This window comes from Siphateles boraxobius, unplaced genomic scaffold (assembly GCF_051911475.1).
Source record: "Siphateles boraxobius isolate OS27281-9 unplaced genomic scaffold, OSU_SipBor_1 48, whole genome shotgun sequence".
NCBI classification, from domain to species: Eukaryota; Metazoa; Chordata; class Actinopteri; order Cypriniformes; family Leuciscidae; genus Siphateles; species Siphateles boraxobius.
Genome location: NW_027509119.1, coordinates 3,700,013 through 3,723,863, shown reverse-complemented (window position 1 = coordinate 3,723,863; position 23,851 = coordinate 3,700,013). Strand labels below are relative to the sequence as shown.

General features: G+C 38.3%; 3 protein-coding genes across 3 annotated transcripts in view; 1 reads left to right on the top strand and 2 right to left on the bottom strand.

Annotated features, from left to right (window-relative positions):
• The window catches only part of adamts7 (a disintegrin-like and metallopeptidase (reprolysin type) with thrombospondin type 1 motif, 7), a 106,324-nt gene extending 103,781 nt beyond the window's left edge, over positions 1 to 2,543 (bottom strand). Inside the window, exon 1 of the mRNA XM_077201624.1 lies at positions 2,117 to 2,543. Coding sequence (XP_077057739.1) covers positions 2,117 to 2,243 — 127 coding nt within the window. The 5' untranslated portion in view covers positions 2,244 to 2,543. The remainder of the gene's footprint in view (positions 1 to 2,116) is intronic.
• A 1,191-nt stretch (positions 2,544 to 3,734) lies between these two features.
• rxfp3.3a2 (relaxin family peptide receptor 3.3a2) lies at positions 3,735 to 4,985 on the top strand. Its single transcript, XM_077201634.1, has one exon. It carries the CDS (start codon positions 3,790 to 3,792, stop codon positions 4,921 to 4,923), a length of 1,134 nt encoding a protein of 377 aa, XP_077057749.1. The 5' UTR covers positions 3,735 to 3,789; the 3' UTR covers positions 4,924 to 4,985.
• A 3,572-nt stretch (positions 4,986 to 8,557) lies between these two features.
• On the bottom strand, positions 8,558 to 22,112 carry cdhr5a (cadherin-related family member 5a). Its single transcript, XM_077201628.1, has 14 exons — positions 21,967 to 22,112; positions 20,607 to 20,782; positions 19,813 to 19,875; positions 19,123 to 19,212; positions 18,811 to 18,897; positions 13,830 to 13,934; positions 13,526 to 13,732; positions 13,351 to 13,441; positions 13,168 to 13,265; positions 12,824 to 13,030; positions 12,563 to 12,676; positions 11,379 to 11,445; positions 11,127 to 11,284; positions 8,558 to 9,524 (listed from the first exon to the last, which is right to left on the bottom strand). The coding sequence occupies exons 1-14, from the start codon at positions 22,055 to 22,057 to the stop codon at positions 8,949 to 8,951; spliced, it is 2,130 nt and encodes a 709-aa protein (XP_077057743.1). The 5' UTR covers positions 22,058 to 22,112; the 3' UTR covers positions 8,558 to 8,948.
• Positions 22,113 to 23,851: the final 1,739 nt, after the last annotated feature.

Genomic DNA, 23,851 nt, shown 5'->3' with positions numbered 1-23,851 from the left:
ATTGTGGAAGCAGAGGGAAACAGCATTACCACTCAGTGTCCTCCATGAAATGAGATATGGAGTTGCTTCATCAGGACAAAAATAACTCAATACCACTAATGCCTCTGAGAGAACAGTGGCATGTGACATTGATATTTAGAAACAATTCACATTACAGTATCCTTTTTATCTTACGCTTTAATATAGTTATTCACACCAGCACTAAATCACAATTTGTTTTTTTATAACAGGCTGTTCCAAAAACTTATTTAAGGGTACATAACAAACACAGTTTCTGCTTATCTCATGTTAATCTTGAGTACCGAGTAGTATTGCATTCTTCATATCACAGAAGAGTCTCTAGTTTTATCAGATTTATGAAAGACATATACAGCTGTAGGCCTACTGATTCTTTCCAAAACGTTTTCCAATTGAAGAGTATTACTTTTTTGGCTGCAATCAAACCTACTATTAGAGCGAGCTGATGAGTATGAGGGATAGTATCCATTACATCAGAATAGCCAAAAATAGACAGATTGTGGTCAGGTTGAATGTTAACACTGTACTCGTTTGAAAACAATTAAAAAATGTTAAACCAGAAATCATACTGAATATGGGGCAAAACCAAAATAAATATGCCAATGTCGAAATATTTGGTTTAATCTATAGTTTTGGAGTAACGAGTGGAGTGTATAACTTTGAACTGGATTAATTTATATCTCGAATTTACAGAACAGCTCTTCATTCTCGACAGGCATTCTTCCCAGATCTTTGTTTGTCACATTTATATTGATATTTTATTCATATGTTATGCTATGTCCTCTGTAGTGGACACCAAGTTGTTTAAAAAATAAAATGACATTAAATTATATATGTATAGGCAAAAACAATGGGATTTTATTTTCAATCACCAATAAATGGATATGGAATAAATTATGGAAGATATAACAGAATGAATTGATACACCATTTTACTTCATGCAATATGTGGGTAAAATGGCCATAAATTAATATTCCCATTCAATGCAATGTATACACTGTATATACATTTGCACATTGTGTTCTTGGAGCAACATTTAATGACAAAAGAAGTGTATTAATTGGAGTAATAATTAGCAACATTTTAATAATAATATCTAATATTTCATAGGAATATTGATGTATAATTTATTTCCATATTCACTTGTTGTGTTTCCCAAAATGCCTGATAAACATGATTTAAGTCCTGATGTCCTCTACAGTGGACATGTATGAAATCAAAGCCCTGTTCTGTAACAGAAAGTATGTTTTTTATTTGAAACCTCATAACGTTTTCCTGATATGTTGGTTTATGAAATACAATTTGAAAAGTAGTCCGATTTAAATTATAATTGTGCTCTTTACAGGACACACAGGTGTGACATGTGTGGTGTCAGAGTAATTCACTAAAATATAATGTCCACTACAGTGGACAAAAGTACTTTTGGGTCCCAGGAGGATATTATGATATTTAGTAGTATTACTAATATTAAAAACCATTCCAGACGTTCCCAAAAAAGTAATCATTTCTAGAGAATGATTTATGAACATGAGAATTGAATGAATAATCTGTCGGATGCTGAAGCCTCCAAATATCAACCATATTTCTAGATTTGCAGTTGTGAAGTGTCTGTATGGAGGTAATTGTAGGTAGTGGTTTTGAGGAACATATAGAGATCTAGGTATTCCATTTGAGGAGTTTGCACCTGTAATTACACTAAAGATTTTGTGAAGCAATTCTGAGTCATCAAAATTGGGGCCATATTGAGCAAAGTTATGTGGAGAGAATTAATATTTCCAGATATCTTACCATGGTTTACCATAGTGAATCAGGGTAAAAAAACACGCTTTAGAAGAAGGACTGGTGATGTATTGATTATTTTAAATGTTATTATTTAAGCATAGGCCTGTATGTTGTTTTACAATAATATACAAAGCAAACTTTAATGAAATTGATTTAGCTAGACTAAATGGCACTTTAAAAAATAAATAGGCTAAATAAATAAATACATGTCCAAAGCCTGTTCAAGCTCCATTGTGCGCACATCAACGAGACAAAATCAAAAATGCTGAAAATCACGGCGTAGGACTGTAATGAGACACAAGCTCAACCCACTCACCTGTGTCTTGATTATATCCGCTTGTGTTTGTGCTCTCGAGAACGGACAGAAGCCCAGCTGTTATCACAAACAAGAGAGAGAAACTTGCTGGTCCCAAAACTTTACTCCCGCAGTCCAGCTGAACCATGATGTCAAACTGCACAGAGGGGAAGACAGATCACTCCTGGTACATCTACAGTCCATTTAAATGGAGATAGTTTGAATAGGAACTTTTGCCTCAGCCTAATGCATCGTTGGTTTGGACCCATCACACAAAAGAACGGTGCATTTATTACGCCAGAGATCTGCAATGATCATCATCAGTCCGAAGCAAATAACCCAGCATGTTAAAGTCTGTGAATCCGGTGCAGGGGCGATTCTGGACTCCGTTAAATCATCTGGGACAACTGGAGTTACTGATGCCGCACACACCAGAGCAGAGAAGTGTGTGTGTTTCAGTAAAACTTTGTCAAAGTTCCGCCCTCTGGTAGGAGGAGGAGGAGGGTTTCTTTGTGTTCAGTGGATCAGACTGAATTGAACCCGTTCTAGTCTTTGTTTTGGTCTTTCCGTGTTTAGGGACTCACGTCTCATCATTTAAACAACACTTAACCATTTATCATTGCATAGAGCTGGAGTAAATGAACACTCACAACGGACGCGTTCCGTCTGTGCAGTTTTATTTATTGGTCTTGGCCGTTGCCTTATCATTCGTCTTTGCAGTTTTAATACTCGACCTGCATTCTGTTCAATTCCTTTCACTTACGGATTGCTGTTTTTGATCGCTAGAATCTACATTGATGTGTCCATGTTGTTGAGAGCTTTAATAATAATGCCAATAGCCAATAATCATCATGCCCCTCTGATGCAATCCATCAATGATATAAGGCCTTATAATGTTTCTCTGGCACATAAGGTCTATATGTTTGGAACAACATTTATAACGACATAATTTATATTTTTGGGTGAATTATCCCTTTAAATACCTACTAAATTACTGCAATTTTTGTGTTGCACTGATGAACATGCATTTATGTATTGTGTAAGTCATCTACCATTCCATTTAACATTCTAGCTCATGAATTACGGCTGAAAACCGAAAATGCTATAGCTGATTTAGAAAGTCCCAACTGCAGATGTATCTGAGTGTCCATCAAGTGCCCCCTCTAGTGGACACTAGCAAGCAAACATATTTCATATCAATTTATGAAGTCATTCCCATCTAGCACTGCTGATAGCTAAATGGTTAAGATGATATATGATAAGATCAGACTTGATTGAGTCTATGAGTAGGCTACTATGAGCTTACAACAGAAACTGGAAAGCAAACCTTAACCCAATAAAATACGCGAATAGACAATTATAATTAAATGTTAAACCATTCGGCATTGCATTATGATGCAAGTGCAACTACGTTTTTTTCAGTGCCGTCTTGTGTTATTTAGTCATTCTCCCTCAATTTTTTCAGCTGCGTTATCATGACATGACGTCAAGTGTGCGGTCCAGCGGTGCATCCAGTGCGCGCGCTTCACAGGCGCGCACTTCAGCATTAAGCGCGTACTGACAGGTAGGCTACACTATCACGTCGCTTACACGCATGGGAGTCTGGCAGATTTCTCCAGTGACACAATACTATATCAGACTGAGTGATATGCGATTGTCCACCAGGCACCTGTTGGAGAGCTCTGTCAGAAACAATGGGTGACATTCTCAATCTCAACCACAGCGGATGGGGAAGTTTGAACAGGAGTTTCACGGGTCTCCACAAGTTCAGCAGTCTGGAGGACATCGATGTGAGTGCTGACGGAAGCCTCGTCCTGAGGATCATCATCTCGGCTGTGTACTCCGCGGTGTGCGCCGTGGGTTTGGTGGGGAATCTTTTGGTGTTTTTCCTGATGAAGATCAGACAAGGACGAAAGAAATCCATCATTAATTTCTTTGTCATCAATTTAGCTGTCACCGACTTCCAGTTCGTTCTGACCTTGCCCTTCTGGGCTGTGGATACGGTGTTGGATTTCAGCTGGCCGTTTGGTAACGCGATGTGCAAGATCATTTTATCAGTCACTGTGATGAACATGTACGCGAGCGTGTTCTTTCTCACCGCGATGAGCATCACGCGCTACTGGTCTGTCGCGTCCGCCTTAAAAGTCCCTTCTCGAACGAAGTGTGTGTCAGTGAAGTGGATCTGCGCGGTGTTGTGGATCCTGGCGACTGTAGCAACAGCTCCAACATCTATTTTCTCCACCGTGACAGTTGTGGCAGGTGAAAAACTCTGTCTCCTCAAGTTTCCAGAAGGACACGATTGGCTCGCGTTGTATCACCTTCAGAAAATAGTCATTGCGTTTATCATGCCCATGTTCATTCTCTCACTGTGTTATCTTTTACTTCTGAGGTTTATCCGAAAGAGAGGCGCTAATACCCACCAGAGAAGACGATCTAAAGTAGCAAAGTCTGTAACTGTGGTGGTGCTCTCGTTCTTCATCTGCTGGATGCCGAACCATGCGATCACTCTGTGGGGAGTTCTGGTGAAACTCAACGCCGTGCACTGGGACAGGTCATACTACATGGTGCACACTTACGTTTTCCCCGTGACTGTTTGTCTTGCCCATACTAACAGCTGCTTAAACCCAGTTTTGTATTGTTTAATGAGACGGGAGTTTAGGAAAATGTTACATAGTTTCTTTTGGCGCGTCTCGTCACCTGTTCTTTCGAACGTTGGGAAACTCCATGGATACAGTGGAGGGAGCAATCAAACACACGGTGACGCACATATTGGAATTCATTTAAAGGTGATTGACGCACAACTCTGCCAACAATCCAGACAACAATAAACCACACACTGACAGCATTCACAGGACAAATACTATAGTATATTATAGCAAAATTACTCTATATTATAATAAATACTAGTGTTTTTGAACGATACTATAGTAAAGGTACTACAATAAACTGTTTTTAAAAAACTACAGTAATTTATAGTAAACTTACTATAGAGAATGTAGTCTATAGTAAATACTATAACGTTTTTGAACCCTATTATAGTAAAGATACTACAGTATTTACTACAGTTTAACAATTGACAATATATAATACTATAGTATCCTGTATTGTAAATACTATATATACAGTTCAGTTTACTGTAGTAAGAACTAAAGTATATTACAATATTTACTACAGTTTATCAGTTTACTATAGTTAATACTATGGTATGCTGTAATATTCATTAAAAAAGTGTACTAAATGCTATAATATACTGCAATTTACTACAGTTTACTACAGTATTTTTTTAATGTGGGACTGGTTCAGTTAACTAATGCAACAATGGACTGATTTCTTTCTGTTTCTGATAGACCAAAGGGTGCTCATGAGAAGGTTATGACTTAAAGAACAATGATTGAGTGGGACTTGAACAGTTTTAAATGTGTTTTATTCGTTTGCCCACATACATGCTGGATGTCTGAGATAAACCTAATGGCTTAAAATACACTCTAAAAATACTGGGTGATTTCAACCCATGTTTGGGTAAAATGTAGACAAACCTAACCGTTGGTTTAACATTTTAACTTGGAATTTTTAGACCCAATATTTGACCCAAACATGGGTTGAAACAACTCAGTATTTTTTAGAGTGTACGGTGCACAATTTGTCTTGCAACTAAACTATTTTATCATATTTAATTTATTTTCATGTTTTGATCTTTAAGTGTGATTGAAGTATCTGTAAATTTGAAAATTAAAAAAATACACTTAAATGTAAAGATACTCTGAGGTCTGATTCTGTGCTTGCATGTACTGTATGAGTTTTAATCATTTATTAATATGGACTGTATAATACATTTATTTCAATATAATTCTGAAAATGCTGTCATCGTTTACATAGTTCCAAACATCTATGACTTTCTTTCTTCTGTATAACACAAAAGATTATATTTCACAATATTTGTCACTTAACATCCGTCTTCATCAGGAGACGGAGAGTGGGGTAAGATGTGCCAGCTGGTAAGCTGTGTCACCATGTGATCTACCAAACTGTGCACATTATTTATGCTAAAATCTGTCTTGTGCATGTCAGAGATATCAGGTAATGTATAAAACCCATGTAAATCTCCAGGCTAAAGATACATGGTTAAATTAAGCTTTTCTCATAAAATGACAGCTGTGGAATAAAGAGAAGCTCAACTAACAGAGACCGAAAACTTTGCATCCGAGAGCAGGAATACTGTTACATTAACGTCTCATTGATAAACCTGAAACGGGTTTATCTGACTATTCTGAGGGAGTGCTGGCAAAGAAAAGACAAAAATCATTTCAAAGCATTTTACTGTAGAAGAAGTAGTTGTGGTCTAACTAGTTAAAAATCATATTGTTTCAGGTGCATAGCAAGCAAATAGATTGATAACCACACACTGAATGAATTATATCCAGACTAGAGAAGGTCTAGCAAAAATATTTTTATTTTATAAACTGAATAATGAATCATTTGTTTTGAATATGAATTTTTGAAGACCTTCTATCATACCACCAATGTCAAATTTCTGAATATCAATTATTGATGAACAGTGTATGTTCTTTTTATACAAAATATGCAGAAAACAACAGCCTCCTTCATGGTAAGATCACTCACCAAATTTCCTTAAAACACGGTTTATTGTATATTTCATCGTATCTGTTCTGAGAAAGAGGATTTTGAGGTAAAAGGATCTGATATGCAGATTGGATATCCCAATAAGTGTCTCGACTGCCCTTGCTGGTGCCCAGCGTAACTTTTATGTTAAAACTGCACATCTTGTGCTAAATATATTAGATGCACATCATTTACACATCCTCGTACATATAAGCTCAGAACACTGATCACTTGCAAGAGCATGTGAATTTTCACAATCATTGAATTTTGCACTATAATGCTGGTACTAGACATTAAACTGACATGGTCTAAATTAGCATTTCTCTCATTGCCTCCATAGGATGAAGTGAGTTGTTGTATTCCTCATTTGTAAGTGGCTTTGGATAAAAGCATCTGCTAAATGAATAAATGCAAATGTGAATTTAAGCATTTAACAAAAACTTTTGGTAAGGCATACCTTTTTAATAAAGGCCTAATGGCACAAGTGGTTTGATTTCTCTCACTGTTTTTAAAAGCAATATGTAGTGAGCACACGGAGAAGACGTCACACATCACACCAGAAAGGCCCAGTCTGCAGTATTTTCAGAGAAGCGTTGGCACAACATGTTCAGGACTCCCTCAAGTGGAAGGTGCATGTATTAGTTTGGATCACGCTTTTATGAGTGAATGACAACTGCTTATTGAAGGTTGTTCCAAAAATATAAGAAATGCATTTGCAATAGATGTCCGTGTTGTACTCTTGTCCCATTTACACATTCGCAGCCACTAAAGGAACATGGTGATGGAAAAAAATGAGATTGGATGAAAAAATATATTTAAAAATGTTTGCGACCGCTCACAAAACTTAAATCAAAACTTTAAAACTTTTGTCCCCATGTTGAGAGGTGACGCTGTGTAAATATGATGCTGTCTAAATGTGAGCATTCACTCATCTCACTTGCACAAAAACTCATTTCTCAAATTAATAAAAATTGTGAAATGCAAACCTGCAATAATTAAATATGTTTAATGACATACTGTATATACTTTATGAATTTCATCTCACTTTATTAAACAATTTCTTTGCTGCTGACCTTTGATGATCAAGCAAAAAACAACTTTAGATAAACATCATATTTGTGTTTCATTTTTCTGTTTTATTTGCTGATCTTCACCTGTTTCCTATTCTTCTATGATCCAGAATGGCAGCAAAGTTGAAAGGTTTGTTTGAGTTTTTTTTTTTGAGGTTTACACATTTGGATTAATAGTAAAATTCCATCAAAATGGAATGGAATGGAATAATCCTTACCCATTTTAATTGAATAATTGATTAAGAATTGTTCGATTATTCAATTAAAATATGTAAGGGTTATTCAATTCAATTTGATGGATTTTTAGTATTAATTCAAATGAGTAAATCTTTTAAAAAGGCGTAATGTTTTAATTTTTGCGTGTTTACAGGAGTGAATTTGTATTTCCTTCAGCCTGAGGCTTATTCATTTCACTTTTGGTCTTTACATTTGCCAAAAATATGTAATATTTTTTAATAAATTTGTATTTTGTTATAAAAATAAATAAAAAAAACATGCAAGCCCAGCCCAAGTTTTATAGAGTAACGCATTACTTTTAAAAGTAACTTTCCCAAACACTGCTGAAGACCCTTATGTTTGTATTTACCAAATTTAAAAGGACAAAACCGAAAAAAACTATCAACAAATCCTTTGTGTAACAAAACAGAAACTAGTAGCTGTATTAAAGTAATCAAGTAGCAGTAAATATAGCCTTGTTAAATATGCTAGACTTGTTTTTGATTTTAATAATATTCTTTTGTCAGGCATCACATCAAGTTTGGATACTCTCTCGAATGGTTCAAATTTGCTTTATTTTGCAACCTCCCCTCCCCCACCCCTCATAATAATTTACATAATAATACAAAACAATGTATTCCACAATGTATTATTCATAAACACAGCTGATGTTAAAAAGAGCAGCAAGCCAACATTAAATCCTAAGGTTTGTTTTCTTAAATTATAGACACATTACGTCAAATCATTTTAGTTTAGCACGCATTATCACACAATTGAAAAATGCATCATCATTCACATATATTGGTCACTAAATGTGTCAGTATTTTGCTATTAATCACATCTCAACTGAACAGTGTTTCATTTTTGAGAAGACATATTATTACAGCTGAACTGAAAAACTCCAGAAATTCAGTCTCTTGATGAGCAAAAGAGCTCAAGCCGGTTCCTCACGGATCTTTTCTGTCTGTATTCAGTCCGTCTCTGCCATCAGAAATTTCTCTGCTACTCAAATCCTGTATATTCGACATTATCAAATCTCCCATATCCATCTGACTGTCTTCCGGTGCTTGGGAAGCGAAATCCCCTTCGACTCTCTCCACGTCCTCTTCGGGCTTAATCCCTATAGTGTCAGGGATGATCTCAACCTCGATATCTGAAGAATCCTCACTCTCCTTGAACCAGACGCTCTTGTGTCTGTCATCCTTCCTCCTCTCTTTAGCCAGAATGGACTTCACTCTATACTTATTGTCCTTCCCTTTGGTTTGGACGACTGGACTGTGATGGGAATGGTTGAAACTCGTCTGGAGTCCGCAGGATCGGCAGTGCCTCAGTCTTTCACGAGGAATCACTCGCACTCTTGCTGCTTGAACCACATCCAGTCTCCCTTCTCTCAGTTCAGCTCGCCTGGCTCTGGATCTCCCGGTGTCTCCTTCATTTAAGAAACCATCATTGTTGAACTGCATGCTATCTCTCGGTCTTGGCCTGTTAGGGGGCTGAGTAAACTTCAAGCATGACCCTAAACACTGAATGAGGGCAGAGGGTTAATCGCACAATTTCATGAGCTGAATATGACCTGCTGCACTACATGATTACGGCGTTCTTAAAGGACAATTCCGGCCCAAAATGAACCTAGGGGTTAAAAACACATGGGTACCGAGTCAATCGTTCTCTGGGATGCTTTTTCATGATATTCGAATGTACCCAGTTTTAGCTTTACCACAGATTGGCTTATTATGCTAGTATATAGGGCATAGATTAAGTAAAAATAAAAATTGCTAGTTAATACCATGCACTAACAAGGCTCAAAATAGCCCCACACTAACACGCCAGCATAATGAGTCGAACCACGAACGCCGTAATACGTGCTGTCGATAGTCACAGTTCAGCTCATGTAGCACGGCGTTCGTGGTTCGACTGGTCGAGACTGTTTTCCATAGATGGCTCCTGTCTGTATACGCAAAGTGTACTGTCTTTAAAAAGTATCTTCTTATTAAACTGTCTGAACACTTACAAAGTTCTCAATGCTTCGGTTTGCAAGTAGGGACCCTCATTATGCTACCGTGTTAGTGTGGGGCTATTTTGAGCCTTGTTAGTTGTATTAACTAGCGATTTTTATTTTTACTTATTCGATGCCCTATTTACCAGCGTTATAAGCTAATCTGTGGTAAAACTAAAACTAAAGCTAAAACTGGGTACATTCGATTAGCGTGAAAACGCATCCCAGAGAACGGTCGACTCGGTACCCATGTGCTATTTACCCCTAGGTTCATTTTGGGCCGGAATTGTCCTTTAAGGAACGTTCTCTTAAAGGGGACATATCATGACAATTTGACTTTTTCCGTGTTTAAGTGCTATAATTGGGTCCCCGGTGCATCTACCAACCCAGAAAACATGTAAAGTGACAACCTAACTTTGTTTTGGTGAGCCTTTCTCTGCAAGCATGTCATAAAATAAGCAGATCAGATTTCGCTCCCCTTCTGACATAAAGAGGATCTTTATATAATATTACCGGCCCTTAATCTGCACGTTAACACCCACAGCAATGCCATTTGGTTTTGCAAGCGACAACAGTGACCAGTTCTAAAGCAATGGCAAAAGTTTGAGCAAAGAATGAAACTGCTAAACACTATTTGACCAAAAAATGTCACAGCTTTCTTATAAAGACCTCAGGGAACTGTCAACTTGTGTAAAAGTTAAACATGACGGTACATGCAAGTTGATGAGATCAATCAGTGTTACTCCACAACAACTACATAAATGTATCCACTAACTAAATGTATGCAGAAACGTCCAGGTGCATCTAAAAGTTGAACCTCTTCCTGAGTCTCTGTAAGGCTGCACTCGCTACTGGTTATTTCAGAGATTTTGGATGAGTGAGTTTCTGAAGCTCGTGTAAATGATTGACCTCTTCTGAACGGGGGCGGAGCAGAAGCTCAGTAACATTTAAAGGCTAAGCACCCAAAAAGGGGCAAATTTGACAAGCTGTTATAAATGATTTGGGGCTGAAATTTCACAGACACATTCTTGGGAAAAGAGTCATAATAAGTCACCCTTTAAGCCTTAGTGCTTTTACAAAGTGGACACTCAGAGCTGGACTCACTGAGCTTTGATGAGAAGATGCTGACCTCAGACAACTTGAACGCGTCAGGATTCCCCTTCTTGACACGGGAAATCAGATAGCCGATCACAATGAGACAGAGCACCAATAAAGCGGCCATTACGAAGCCCAGTAAAGCCATGTCTCCTGCGCGGAAGCTCTCTTCCGGCGACTGGACCCCCGTGGCTGATATGGAGAAACGTTAGATAACCAGCATGCTAGATAAACATTAGGACTTTCACACTGAGTGGGTTAATTTACATTTTAGATGCAAACTTACATGGTATGACAAGGACAGAGAGAGCAGCTGTCCCTGACTCACCAGTGGACACGTCCACTGCCCGAAGCTGGCGATAAAAGAAACAATTCTCAAATTCAGACTTCTATTTGAAAGATTTTAGCCTTAACATTGACAGACGTTTGCAGCAGCAAAGTGACCGGAAGTCTTTTGGACTTACTTTATATAAAGTGTCTTTAACAACAATGTGCAAACCATGTACATATACCCATGCAATACAAATATAATTTATTTATTTTTTAATGTAAGTACATAGCTAGACTGTAAAATAGATTATTCTTTGCAATACAAAATAGACATCATTTTATTTTATTTTTATGTTTATAAGTACATACACTGTAAAAAAGATTATGACCTCAATAGCAGCAAGTGTTTTGCAATTCAACACAGACATTATTATATTTTATTTTATATACTGTATATTTTATGTTTTAGTTTACACTTTATTTTAAGGTGATGTAGTTACACATGACCACATGTACTTACTATAGTAATGACTGTAAGTTATGCATAATTACAAGTAACCCAAATCAAACCCTAACCATAACTTTATAGTAAGTACTGTAGTTAATTAATCTTACTCAGTACTTATTTGAGTAAGTAAAATGTAACTATGTCACCATGAAATAAAGTCTATGATCATTTTATTTTATTAATTTATGTTTATGTAAGTACACTGTAAAAAAGATTGTGTTTTGCAATACAACATAGACATTTTATTTTATTCTTTTATTTTTATTTATTTATTTATTTTATTTTCATGTAAGTACATTTAAGTACAAGTTTTTGAAAAACCTTATTGTAGTTTGTTTTACAAGAAAACACTATTTCAATCTGTCCACTTCAATGTTTTCTTTGTTGTTGTTGTTTTTTTTTAAGTAAATCTTTCACTACACTTTTTTCACTATGGCAGTTTGTTAAAGATGCCTATATAAAGGAGCCAGTCTTTCAATAGCCAGACATGACAAAATCATAAGTGATAAAAGCTTTGGTAAATGCTGTGCTTTCAGTGAGGGTTTACAAATTACTTGCTGAAACCAGTTGTGTCTGTTTAGGACACATGTAGAATCATATATGGAGGACCATGTAACTGTAAAAGTAGACTGATTTCAAATGTTGTAGTTAAAATATCCTCAAAATAGATGCAACTAAACACATTTACTTGCCTGCAAAGCGAAGGAATCGGTCCGAACTGCTTTCTTCAAAAGTATAAACCCATCTGTTGTGATATTGACATAGCTGCTGTATTGCACTTCATATCTTATGTCAGGATTGATTCCCTGAAAAATAAAGGGACAAGCTGCTGTATTGCACTTCATATCTTATGTCAGGATTGATTCCCTGAAAAATAAAGGGAGAAACTGCCAATCTCTTATTAAATGGGTTTCATGTTTATAGGTGACCATACTTTTAGATTTAAAACTTACACTTGCAAAGTCTTCATCTCTTGCTCTGACTCTGAAGGGTCTGTTGGTCGTCCTGTCTCTTAGCACCATGTTTTCAGGCCCTGAACTAATGTAAACATACCCTTCATATCGTTCTTTCTCAAACCTTGGAGGATTTCTGCTCTTTTTCATTACATCAATGGTGACTGAAGTGGTGGCAAACTGATCTCGATTTAATACCTGGGAAGCCTAGGAAGGACAAATAAAGGAAATCAAAATTACGCAGTGATTCAGCTGTATCTGCTCTCAGACTCGTGTAGATATTGTGAGGATGCATATGTAGACTAGACTTCTCAAAGTCTTTATAATATGTACAAGGAACTCACCAAAACTAAGAGAGAGATTGGGCCTGCTATATCTGCTGGTTTCAGCATGGATATGTTGCCGGAGTTTTCATCAATTTGAAATATGTTGTCTTCATTTCCTAGGCAGTTACAGAAATTATAGCTTGTGCAGTTCATGTTGAAAATTGAGGGGCAAGAATTATGTTAGGAAAAATGCTTTACTACCTCGAACAATTTTATAGCTTATCTCTTCATTTCTGCTTTTATCTCCATCTCTGGCATACACTGGACCTGGCTGCAATTGCAAGGCCCCATCCTGAAAATATACATGTTGTATGGATAATTTTGAAATACAGCATTATGTTTATTAACCATGGTCATAATATTAATGATAATGTACCTGCTTCTCTGTTAAGTTCACCCTGCCCCTGTAGCCGAGGCTCAGGCAGATTTTGGCATTACCAGTGGTTACTCTTGTACATGGTTGAAACCACGGAGGACGGTTATCAATGTCTTTAATATTGACTGTGATGGTTGCTGTAGCTGTGAAGGAGCGTTCACTCGGTTGTGATGGCATCGGAGTATGTTGCGATGGCAGTGGAGTATCCTGATGGAGTCAAGACTTGTTCATGTTAAACGTGAGATCAGGAGAGAACTTTTAACGCATTCAAATTCAAATTCAAATTCAAATCGATTACACATACCTGAGCATACAAAATCAGTTTCACCTGTTGGATGACATCGTAATCTAAAACCTTGTTCACAAGGATGTTTGGTGTATACATGGTCTCAAGTCTGAAGTATCTGTTCTGTAAAGAAATGTTCATATTGAAGGAATGGTTCAAGCAAATATGAGAACTGTCATTAAAGCCAGGTCCACACTGTTCAATTTATAATAGTCCTTTACGATTTTCACTTGTTGGCAGTGTAACAGATAAAGTCCAAAGATGATGAAGATATGCGAGGTAGTTCAAAATAACAGAGTAGTTTATTAAGTAAAGTAAACGAGATCATCCAAAGGGATATAACACAACACGACACAAACAATACCGGATACTGAGTAACTTAAATACACAATGATAATGAACACCAATACAAACAGGTGTGATGATTAAATAAATTATGAAAAGAAAAAGAAACAGGTAAATAAATAAAACAAACTAAAAGTCCATGAAAACGAAAGTTAACACTGACAGAAATTTCAAGTTTATTTATATAGCACATTCAAAAACAACCATAGTTGTCTAAAGGGCTTAACAATATCAGGATACAAGAATAAATAAACAACAAACTCAGAAAATGTCACAGTATCAAAACTCAACTCGAAACGAAAGCTAAGCAATACAGGTTCAGCAGTCCAATCTGTTCTTATATGAAAAGGTCGACTATTCCAGAGATTAGGAGCAGCCACTTAGAAGGTTCGGTCACCTTTATTTTTTAACCTGGATCTCGGATCACCCCGAAAGGCATGTCCTCACGCTGTTACTGATGTAATGAGGGAGGGAGAGTGGAGGCTCTGGAGGTGGACGAGGGTGGAGTTGATGGTGGAAGGTTCCATGGAGGAGCGGACGACTGACAAGAGCCCAGAGTGACCCAGGAGACGGCCAGGAGGAAGGTGACCCAATGCAGAACTGATGGAGGGAGGAGCCAAGGTGGAAACCTGAGCTTAAACAACAGCGGTGATGCCCGGAGATGTGTAGGTCCATGTGGAGTCTGATGGACCAAGAGACCAGGCGAAATTGATGAACCAGGAGACCAAGGCGGAGATGTGGTGATGAGTGGCCGAGGTGGAGCCTGGGTGCCTGAGGACTGAGTATTCTGCATTAATATTCTAAACTGATTATTCTGTGCTACATTTTGTAATTGTAGACAGCGTATGTGATGTATGAAATGAAACAAAGATTTCATTTGGAACCCTGGAGCAATTATTAAAATGAAGGTGAAAATCTTGGCATAGATCACAAACATCATACTGGTTCCATTGCCTGTTGCTAGGATACCATTGTGCACCATCCGCATTCCATGTGCAAAGAAACATACAGTGCTCAGGATACTCAGACTGAGGACCTGACTCAGCGGTGTGAGTGAGGACAGACGCGGAGCCAGAGGGAAGGAGGACGCAGCCGAAGGTCCAGAAGACTGTGGCAACGGTAGAGTGATGACAGCCCAAGGTGGAGCCGGAAGGACGATGGTCCCAGGTGGAGCCGAGGGGGCGAGGAGGCAGGGCGTAGCCGAGGTGGAGCTGATGGTGGGAGGAGCTAAGACGGAAATTTGAGCCCAAACCACAACGGTGATGCCGGGAGATGTGGAGAGCCAGGAGAAGTCTGATGGCCTGGGAGACAAGGCGACATTGTTGGACCAGAAGACCAAGGCGGAGATGATAAGTGGCTGAGGTGGAGCCTGGGTGCCTGAGAACTGAGGCAACAATGGTGTGAGTGAGGACAGATACGGAGCCGTAGGGGTTGAGGAATGAGGCGCAGCCGAAGGTCCAGAAGTCCATGGCGATGGTAGAGTGACGACAGCCCAAGGTGGAGCCGGAAGGACGATGGTCCCAGATGGAGCTGAGGGGGCGAGGAGGCAGGGCGTAGCCGAGGTGGAGCGGAGGGAGGGAGGAGCCAATGCAGAAACTTGAGCCCAAACAACGTTGATGCCGGGGATGTGGAGACCCAGGAGAAGTCTGATGACTCGAGAGACCAGGCGACATTGATGGACCAGAAGACCAAGGTGGAGATAAGTGGCCGAGGTGGAGCCTTGGGGCCTGAGGTCTGAGGCGACAACGGTTTGAGTGAGGCGGAGCCATAGGGGTGGAGGAATGAGGCGCAGCCGAAGGTCCGTGGCGATGGTAGAGTGACGACAGCCCAAGGTGGAGCCGGAAGTACGATGGTCCAAGGTGGAGCCGAAGGGGCGAGGAGCCAGGGTGGAGCCGAGGTACAGCTAAGGGCTCACAGGGAGGAAGCGGAGCCAGGGAATTCCCACGCCATGGTGGAGCTGGTGACTGGAAGCCCCAATGTGGATCGGGATTGTATTGTGGAGCCAATAGGGGAGCTAAAGGGCTGAAGGAATGGCTAGCTTCAGTGGAGCAGGCAGGAGAGGAAGGCTGGGTTTAAATATCAGTGACATAGAACAGGTGCTGGGTGAGGGAAGAGGTTTGGTGTTGGACTGGACAAGTGGCGACAAAATCCCTATTCGCAGGGGATAAGTATTACCTGGAGACCTATAGTCATTTGTAATAATTGCGGAGGTTGTCTGTGATCTTAATCCCATGCGAATCGGCCATGTCTGCAATTTGTAAAGTAAAAATTACCCCGCAAATGACCTACCATATTTCGCTGAACACAGAGGTCCTGTGATAATATTAGTCCCGTGCGAATCAGCATCTCTGTGATTTGGCAGGGTCAATTATAATTTTTTCAAGGTTTTTGTTTCCTGTGCGTTTTTTTTATCCGTCTTTCGTGAAGAACGCAGCGTGGGAGTGTTTTGATAGTATTTTGGGTGCTGGGTCATATCGCTACACACCATACAATTATACAATTTGCAGAAAGAGAAAGCTGAAAACATCAGAAAAGCAAAAACAAAATGGAAATGAATGACATGTATAGTGTCACGGCGTGGGTGTTGTGTTTTGTTCCTTGTTCTTGTCTGTCATGTGTTTCCCTGTCTTTACATGTTTTGCTGTTCCCCGTTCTGTTGATTAGTCTCCCCAGGTGTTTCTGATTAGCCACGCCCCCTTGTTATCTTGTTAAGCTTGTTTGTCTGTGTATTTATACCCTTGTTCTTCAGTTGGTGTTTGTCGGTCGTTGTTTGATGTGAGATGTTCCCAGTTCCTTGTTCCGTGTCTTGTGTGCCTTATTCTGAGTTTTCCCTGGATTTCTGTTTGTTGGATTATTAAAGTGCTTGCGATTGGATTCACTCTCTGCTTCATCCTTGCTGCAACGCAACATATAGCAGCATGTGGTAAGGCACATTCTTCTATTTATGATATATCATACAGCTAGACCTATAATAACAACAAGACATTTCCAAGCAATAGCCTATTGACATCATATCCGGGAGATAAGTCAGTAAATTCGAGTAAAATAACAGGCTTTGCTTATCCCGTGCGAATGCACCACACGAAATTCCGATGTGGGTGGGTAATTTCTAATTCACTCGAGGTCCCCAGATAATACTAATCCCGTGCGAATAGGGCTAAAGACAACTCTGTGCTGTACGGGACCAGCGGCGATGAAGAAGTCTCTGTGATGGATGGGACCTCTAGAGGCAGAAGAGGTTTATGGGTGGGTCTCAGGGTGGGAAGGGCTACCTCTGTCTCCCAGTCTATCAGCCACTAATATTCCCACTGGCACGGATGTCTCAGACAGGTAAATCATGACCAAAATCATACAGTGTGAACCCAGCTTTACTCATACTGATATTGTGCCAAACCAATAGCTCTAAATTCTCATTCAAGCTTACACAAACTGTTGGAATTGGTCACAAGCCATATGAGAACAAATGGGATTTTGCATCATTGGAATCAGACCTGACATTAAGCATCTTGAAGGACCATGTTTGATTTTCAGCTTTTAATTACTTAATGGGATAGTTTAACCAAAAATTATAGATTCAGACATCAATCACTCACTCTCATGCCTCACTCATGCCTCACAATTACTCACTCACTTTCATTCATCTTTGAAACCTTCTGTACATCCATTAAAGATCCATTCCCCCAAAACTTTGACGCTTTAAAAGGTTCATAATTTATATGAAGTGAGCAGTTTATTCCAAGTCTTCTGAAGAGACACAATCACTTGATGAACAGAGTTAGACTTATTCACATGTAAACATTGATCAACGCAGATACAGTACAAAGAGCACATGGTAATTGGTCATGTGGCAAGTAGAGCAACGACAGTGAAGGACGAGAGAGGACAGGCCTGGATTTATGTTGTGTTTTTTACTGTTTTATTATATGTGGCAGGAGGCGTCCGTGAGGGAATGCTGCCTTTACTTTCGTTTTGTATTTGTTTATTTTATTATTATCGCCGGTTCCCACCTCCTTCTTCCTATAACAAGTAACTTTGCAACAGGTCACTCTACAGAAACTAATTGGTTCTGGCTCCTCAGTTATAATAGGTGATTGTGTCTCTTGAGAAGACTTGCATTAAACTGCTCTATTCATATGGATTGTATTCGATCATTATGAATCTATTATGTCATTATAAACATTTTAAAACATTTACCCAAGATTAAGTTTTGGGTGAAATAGACTTTCAATGGAGGGCGTAAATCTCTCAGATTTCATTAAAAAATATCTTCATTTGTGTTTTGAAGATTAATGGAACGACATGAGGGTGAGTAACTAACACAGTTTTTTAATTTTTGGGTGAACTATACCTTTGAGTTTCACTCTGATCTTCACACAAAGAGATCATATGACTACAGAAGACTTGTAATATCACATTTATGATGCTTTTGTGGTTCTGTTTGGTCTTTTTCGAGCTTAACAGCCCTTGGTTTTTTCGCTATATGAAAAAATTGCATCTTGGACATTCTGCTAAACTTCTGTTGTGGTCTACAGAAGAAAGAAACTCATATGGGTTTGAAACAACATGAGTATAAGTGAATTATGTCTGACTTATTTTTAGGTGTAGTATTCGTGATTTTTTTTATAAATCTAGATAAAAGGAATTGGTTACTTACCAAAGTTGGTTCTATAGAATAATACAGAACCTCAGAATCATCATCGATTGCTTCAATCAGGCCAATGCTGGTATTAACTGGTGTGAGCTGTGCAATACATACACAATGTAACATTTATGGACTAGAATGACTACATCCTCACATTGAAAGTTGGTCTAGAAACTTTTTGCTGTCTGACTTAACTTATATTACTTATTTTTGGTTGATTAGAATGTCGATTAAGCCACAAAGCTGAACACTTTAAAATTCAGACAGTACAAATGTTGTTCCAGGACCAACTTATAGGACAAATGTTGAATAACATGCTCTCACCTCATTTACGTTGAGTGTATACTTGCTCTGGCCAAATGATGGAGTGTTGTCATTGATATTCTCAACACGAACAATCACAATCAGAGTTATCTGTAGATAAAATGTACAAATTAATATAAAAAGCTCAAAACTACAGATGTAACACCTGGCTTCATCTTTAAAAAAAAAAAAACAGAGAAAAACTATTATAGCAATCAATCTGCTATCTACGTCAACAGTGACCTCCAAAATAATTGGACACTCAAAATGCATGGATGTCTTCAAATTAAAAATATTAGAAAACTGGAACTAAAGTGACAAACTGGTATTTCAGAGTAGGAATAAAGTGTTAATCGGGTAGGGGTAGGGGTAGGGAGAGATTTGTCCCAATAAGGCAGCATCCATTTAATGATTTAAAATAAATCTAGTAATTTACACTCAATATGTAGTTATTATTGCATACTGTTTTATACTACAATACACTGAGGGGTAAATACAGTACTCAACATTTGAAGTAGATAAAAAAAAGTTAATCAAAGTTACAAAGTAGTATCTGCCAGCCACTAATTGTACTAAGTATAAATGGCATCTAAATACTATTAACACATGCTGCTCTTTTCACTTGTTTGCATAGCGCGTATAGTCTCTGCCTTTTTGTTTTACATTCATCTGCATAGAATTTACTTGTAATTGTACTTGTGAGTAACTTACACTTCTGTAGCCAGTTTTATTACACCGGACCTGGACAGTTAGCTCTTCAGGACCTGAAAGTGTCTGGAAAACAGGTTAATATCAACTTAAGTTAGGATCAAACTGCTGTGATTGTTCATTGTGGATTTTCATTGTGTTTAACCAAAGTCATCTTAACCTAAGATCAGTCAAACTGGTATTTGGAAGATGGCAGCTGGTTTGTTGTCGGTCCAGTTTGGTCCACCACCAGGTTTAAACCAGGTCAACTGGCTGTTAATTTGTCCGATTAACCATCATCTAAACCAGCTTGGATCAGATAGTGACCACGAGTGACCAGCTAGAAACCATGTAACACAGCTGCCATCTTAACACTGCAAAAAAAGTATTTCTTGCTTAGTATTTTTGTCTTGCTTTTCATTAAAAATATCTAAAAATTCTTAGTTCAAGATACATTTACTTGAGAAGCAAAATTATTTTTATATTAAAACATTAAGATATTAAATTGGTGACAATGGGGTCAGAAAAATAATAAAATATTTTGTACTTGTTTAAAGCACAAACTTTTTTTCTCCAAAAAACAAGACTTAATATCTTTATTAAGTGAAGTTATTTACGTTATTTTGCATCTCAAGTAAATATATCTTGATTTAAGAATGTTTAGATATTTGTACTGGGGGAAAAAAGACAAAAAATATTGAGGAAGCAAATAATTTTTTGCAGTGAAGCAGGTTTTAACGGGCTTTTCCAGCAGGATCATCATAGTCTTGTTACTCAAATTGTGCACAAGAAAATGGAAAGTCATGAAATTAACATACTTCAAAGTCCAGGCCTTTCTTTGCTATCAGTTCTGAACCTCTCAGATAGAAGGCATTTCCAGGATTGTCTGTGAGATTCAGTGTTACATCCTTTGTTGTTGTGTTAATATGGACAACAACGGTGTCATCTGTGTTGTTCTCTTTAATCGTCACAGGCTCTGAAGGGACTGTACAAACTGCAGAGAGACAACAAATATTAACATTTGGCCCAACTTTATATTAAGTGGTGGCAAAATGGGCCTATACAGTAGAAAGGTGTTTTTTTTTAATTGGTCCAGAAGAAGGCTGTATCTTCCCTTTTTCCAAATTGGTATGAACACTTCAACACCCATAATGCACTGAGCATGTTGCCATCCAAGGCCACTCCCACCAGCACGCCATCATATGCTTACAGGCTCAAATAACGCCTTTTCTTTAGGAGGAAATACTTCTTAGCAAACTTTTAGTCACAATGGTATTGACTTGTTTTGTTCCCAGGTGCAAGAATTCAAAGAATTAAAATTTAGCGGAAGTGGGTTACTTTCGGTTTCCAGTGACAGATCCGGCGTGTTGAAGGCAGCGGCTAAAGGATGCAAAGAATCATGAATACTGAGAGGATTACTCGACGGGAAATCTGAAAAACCTCCATGTTTGTAGTCAACATTTCAAACTGGATGACAGCGAACACAAGTGTTTAAGGCCAAACGAAGGGGAAAAATGAAACACGTGGAGCTGTCAAAAGTCAAATGAAATGTGAATTGGGAAACACGGTAAAATGTAAACATTCTTCATTGACATATACTGACAATACAAAGTGTGCTGAAAACACACTAGCAGTTAAATTAATCATTTGATACAGTGCAATTATGTACAAGTACATTACATTGTAATTACATCTATAATTACACAACCCATGCCACCAAACCTGTCCTAACCTTACCTGTATCCACCTCAATAGCAATACAACATCAACACAATGCGTTTATTGTACCTAACAATTATTATTGCAATGTATATTATGCACATAGGTAAAGACACCAAATATAAAGAGTGACCCATTTTAAGGGGCAGTTTGTTTGATGACACAATGAGTGTAGGAAAGTATTTTGAACATTAGACATATTTCCAACCTCTACATTCTCTACATCCAATGAAAATGAACAGACATGGCATCTTTTTATTGCCACTGTCTGAGCTGAATTCAGGTTTATTGGGACACTCAATAGCAAGAAGTGTCCCAATCACCCTAAATGTACCCCTACATCATACTAAATACCCACAGAGAGAGACTGATACATGTCGCACCAACACAATAGCATTGGTGATGACAGTTTATCAAATAGCCTATTGCAATCTAATATCTGAAACAAGAGTTACTTACTTTTCTCAGCAAAGCAGATTTTGGGGAGGAATAATGCAAATACACAGCCGAAGATGGTCGTTGTGGATTTACGCTTAAATTGCATGTCCATTTCCTAGTTTCTGATACACACAAATAAGTATGGAGGACTATGAGACCGTGGCACCAGCTGGTACTTCTCCACATAAAGCATTGACTGTTTCTCGATGAGTGGGAGTCGACTCCAGTCGCAATGTTTGTGACTTCATCTTACGGTCATATATTGCCTAAAGAGCTTGCCAGCAGTCGACTGCTCCCTCCTACCCAAATACTTGCATCTGTTTTTCAGGGGTCATTTTGTATTTGTCCAAGTATTCCACTGCTTTGTGAAAATTACTTTATGAGTCTAGCCTGATGACCAGGACTGGATGCATAAAAATATATGCTATCTGTTAAATAAATTACAGAAATAATAGAGTGAGAAATTAAATAAAATTTGGTAACATTTTAGACATTCTATTAACTATAAATATATTTGCAACTACATGTCAACTAGCAGTCATTAGAGTATTAGTAGACTGTGTTTAATGTGTGCTAACATTTTATTTTGATGCCCCGCAACAGACATTCTACTGACTACAAGTAACTTTGAATCCGAACCCAAACCTAACAGTCTACTAATACTCTAAGGGCCGGTTCACACAACATTGCTGTTCAAAATGCGAGATGTGAGCACAACGGCTACAGATGTCATTCTAGTGCATGTTTACATTGAAAAACAATGGGAAAGTAGTGCAGTGGAATGGAAAAACGTGTTCAATGTGAACCGGCCCTAATACCAGTTAGTTGACATGTAGTTGCACAGTTACTTGTAGTTGATAGAGTGTCTAAAGTGGACCATTGAAATAAAGTGGACTCTAAAATTTAAATAATAACTAGGTAAAAAAAAAAAGTTTGTCAAGACAAACTTTGAAGTTGACGCGAGAAAGCCTGACCATAAAGTTAGAAAAAGTTTGAAAAGCTTGAAGTTTAAAGGTTTTCAGTTTGAATTAGTTTGAACGTTTGAATGCAATACAGTCAGAAAAACAAAGACAGACTGACAGACAGACAGACAGACAGACAGACAGACAGACAGAGATAGACAGACAGACAGACAGAGATAGACAGACAGACAGACAGACAGAGATAGACAGACAGACAGACAGAGATAGATAGACAGACAGACAGACATAGACAGACAGACAGATAGATAGATAGATAGATAGATAGATAGATAGATAGATAGACAGACAGACAGAGATAGATAGACAGACAGACAGAGGGATGGATAGATAGACAGACAGAGATAGATAGATAGACAGACAGACAGATAGACAGATTTGTCAGAATGTTGTGAGCATGTTTCTAACATGATTTAGCATGTTAGCATGATTTAACATGTTGCTGAAATTATTTTTAGCGTGCAGTTCTGTTTATTAACTGCTAGAGCGCCGAAAGTTACGGACTGCAGCTTTAAGTGTAGTGATTTTGATTTCAGATTCTATGATCTGTGATAATTCTGGTAAGGGTTGTGTGACAATGTATGCTACTGATCACTGACCAAGTCTGAGAGCGAGAGAACACACTCTCTTTATGCAGTGTGCTGTTTATTTTAGCCTATTTGTTTGTAGTATTTAATTAATTTCCTTGAAAATATTTTCCCTCCCACCCAGCCAATCAGAGCTCTTCTCTGCCACATGCGACCGTGACATCCACTGGTATAATACATGTTTGTAGAGTCCCCCCTCCACCACCCCACTGCTTCTTTGTGTGGGAACAGCAACACAGCACATGAAGCAGACACATTGTGCAGCCAGATGTAGATGTACACAGATGTACACACATGTAGATGTGTGTTCCTGTCATGACCTCGAACAGCTGAGCTGTA

Bases quoted from the DNA above. Each gene is read 5' to 3' on its own strand.
- cdhr5a (XM_077201628.1), bottom strand. From the start codon at position 22,057: ATGGACATGCAATTTAAGCGTAAATCCACAACGACCATCTTCGGCTGT. The intron at 13,442-13,525 runs GTACATTATCAT...GTATATTTTCAG, and splicing joins TGAACTTAACAGAGAAGCAG to GATGGGGCCTTGCAATTGCA. The intron at 12,677-12,823 runs GTAAGTTTTAAA...TTTATTTTTCAG, and splicing joins GAGATGAAGACTTTGCAAGT to GGAATCAATCCTGACATAAG.
- rxfp3.3a2 (XM_077201634.1), top strand. From the start codon at position 3,790: ATGGGTGACATTCTCAATCTCAACCACAGCGGATGGGGAAGTTTGAAC.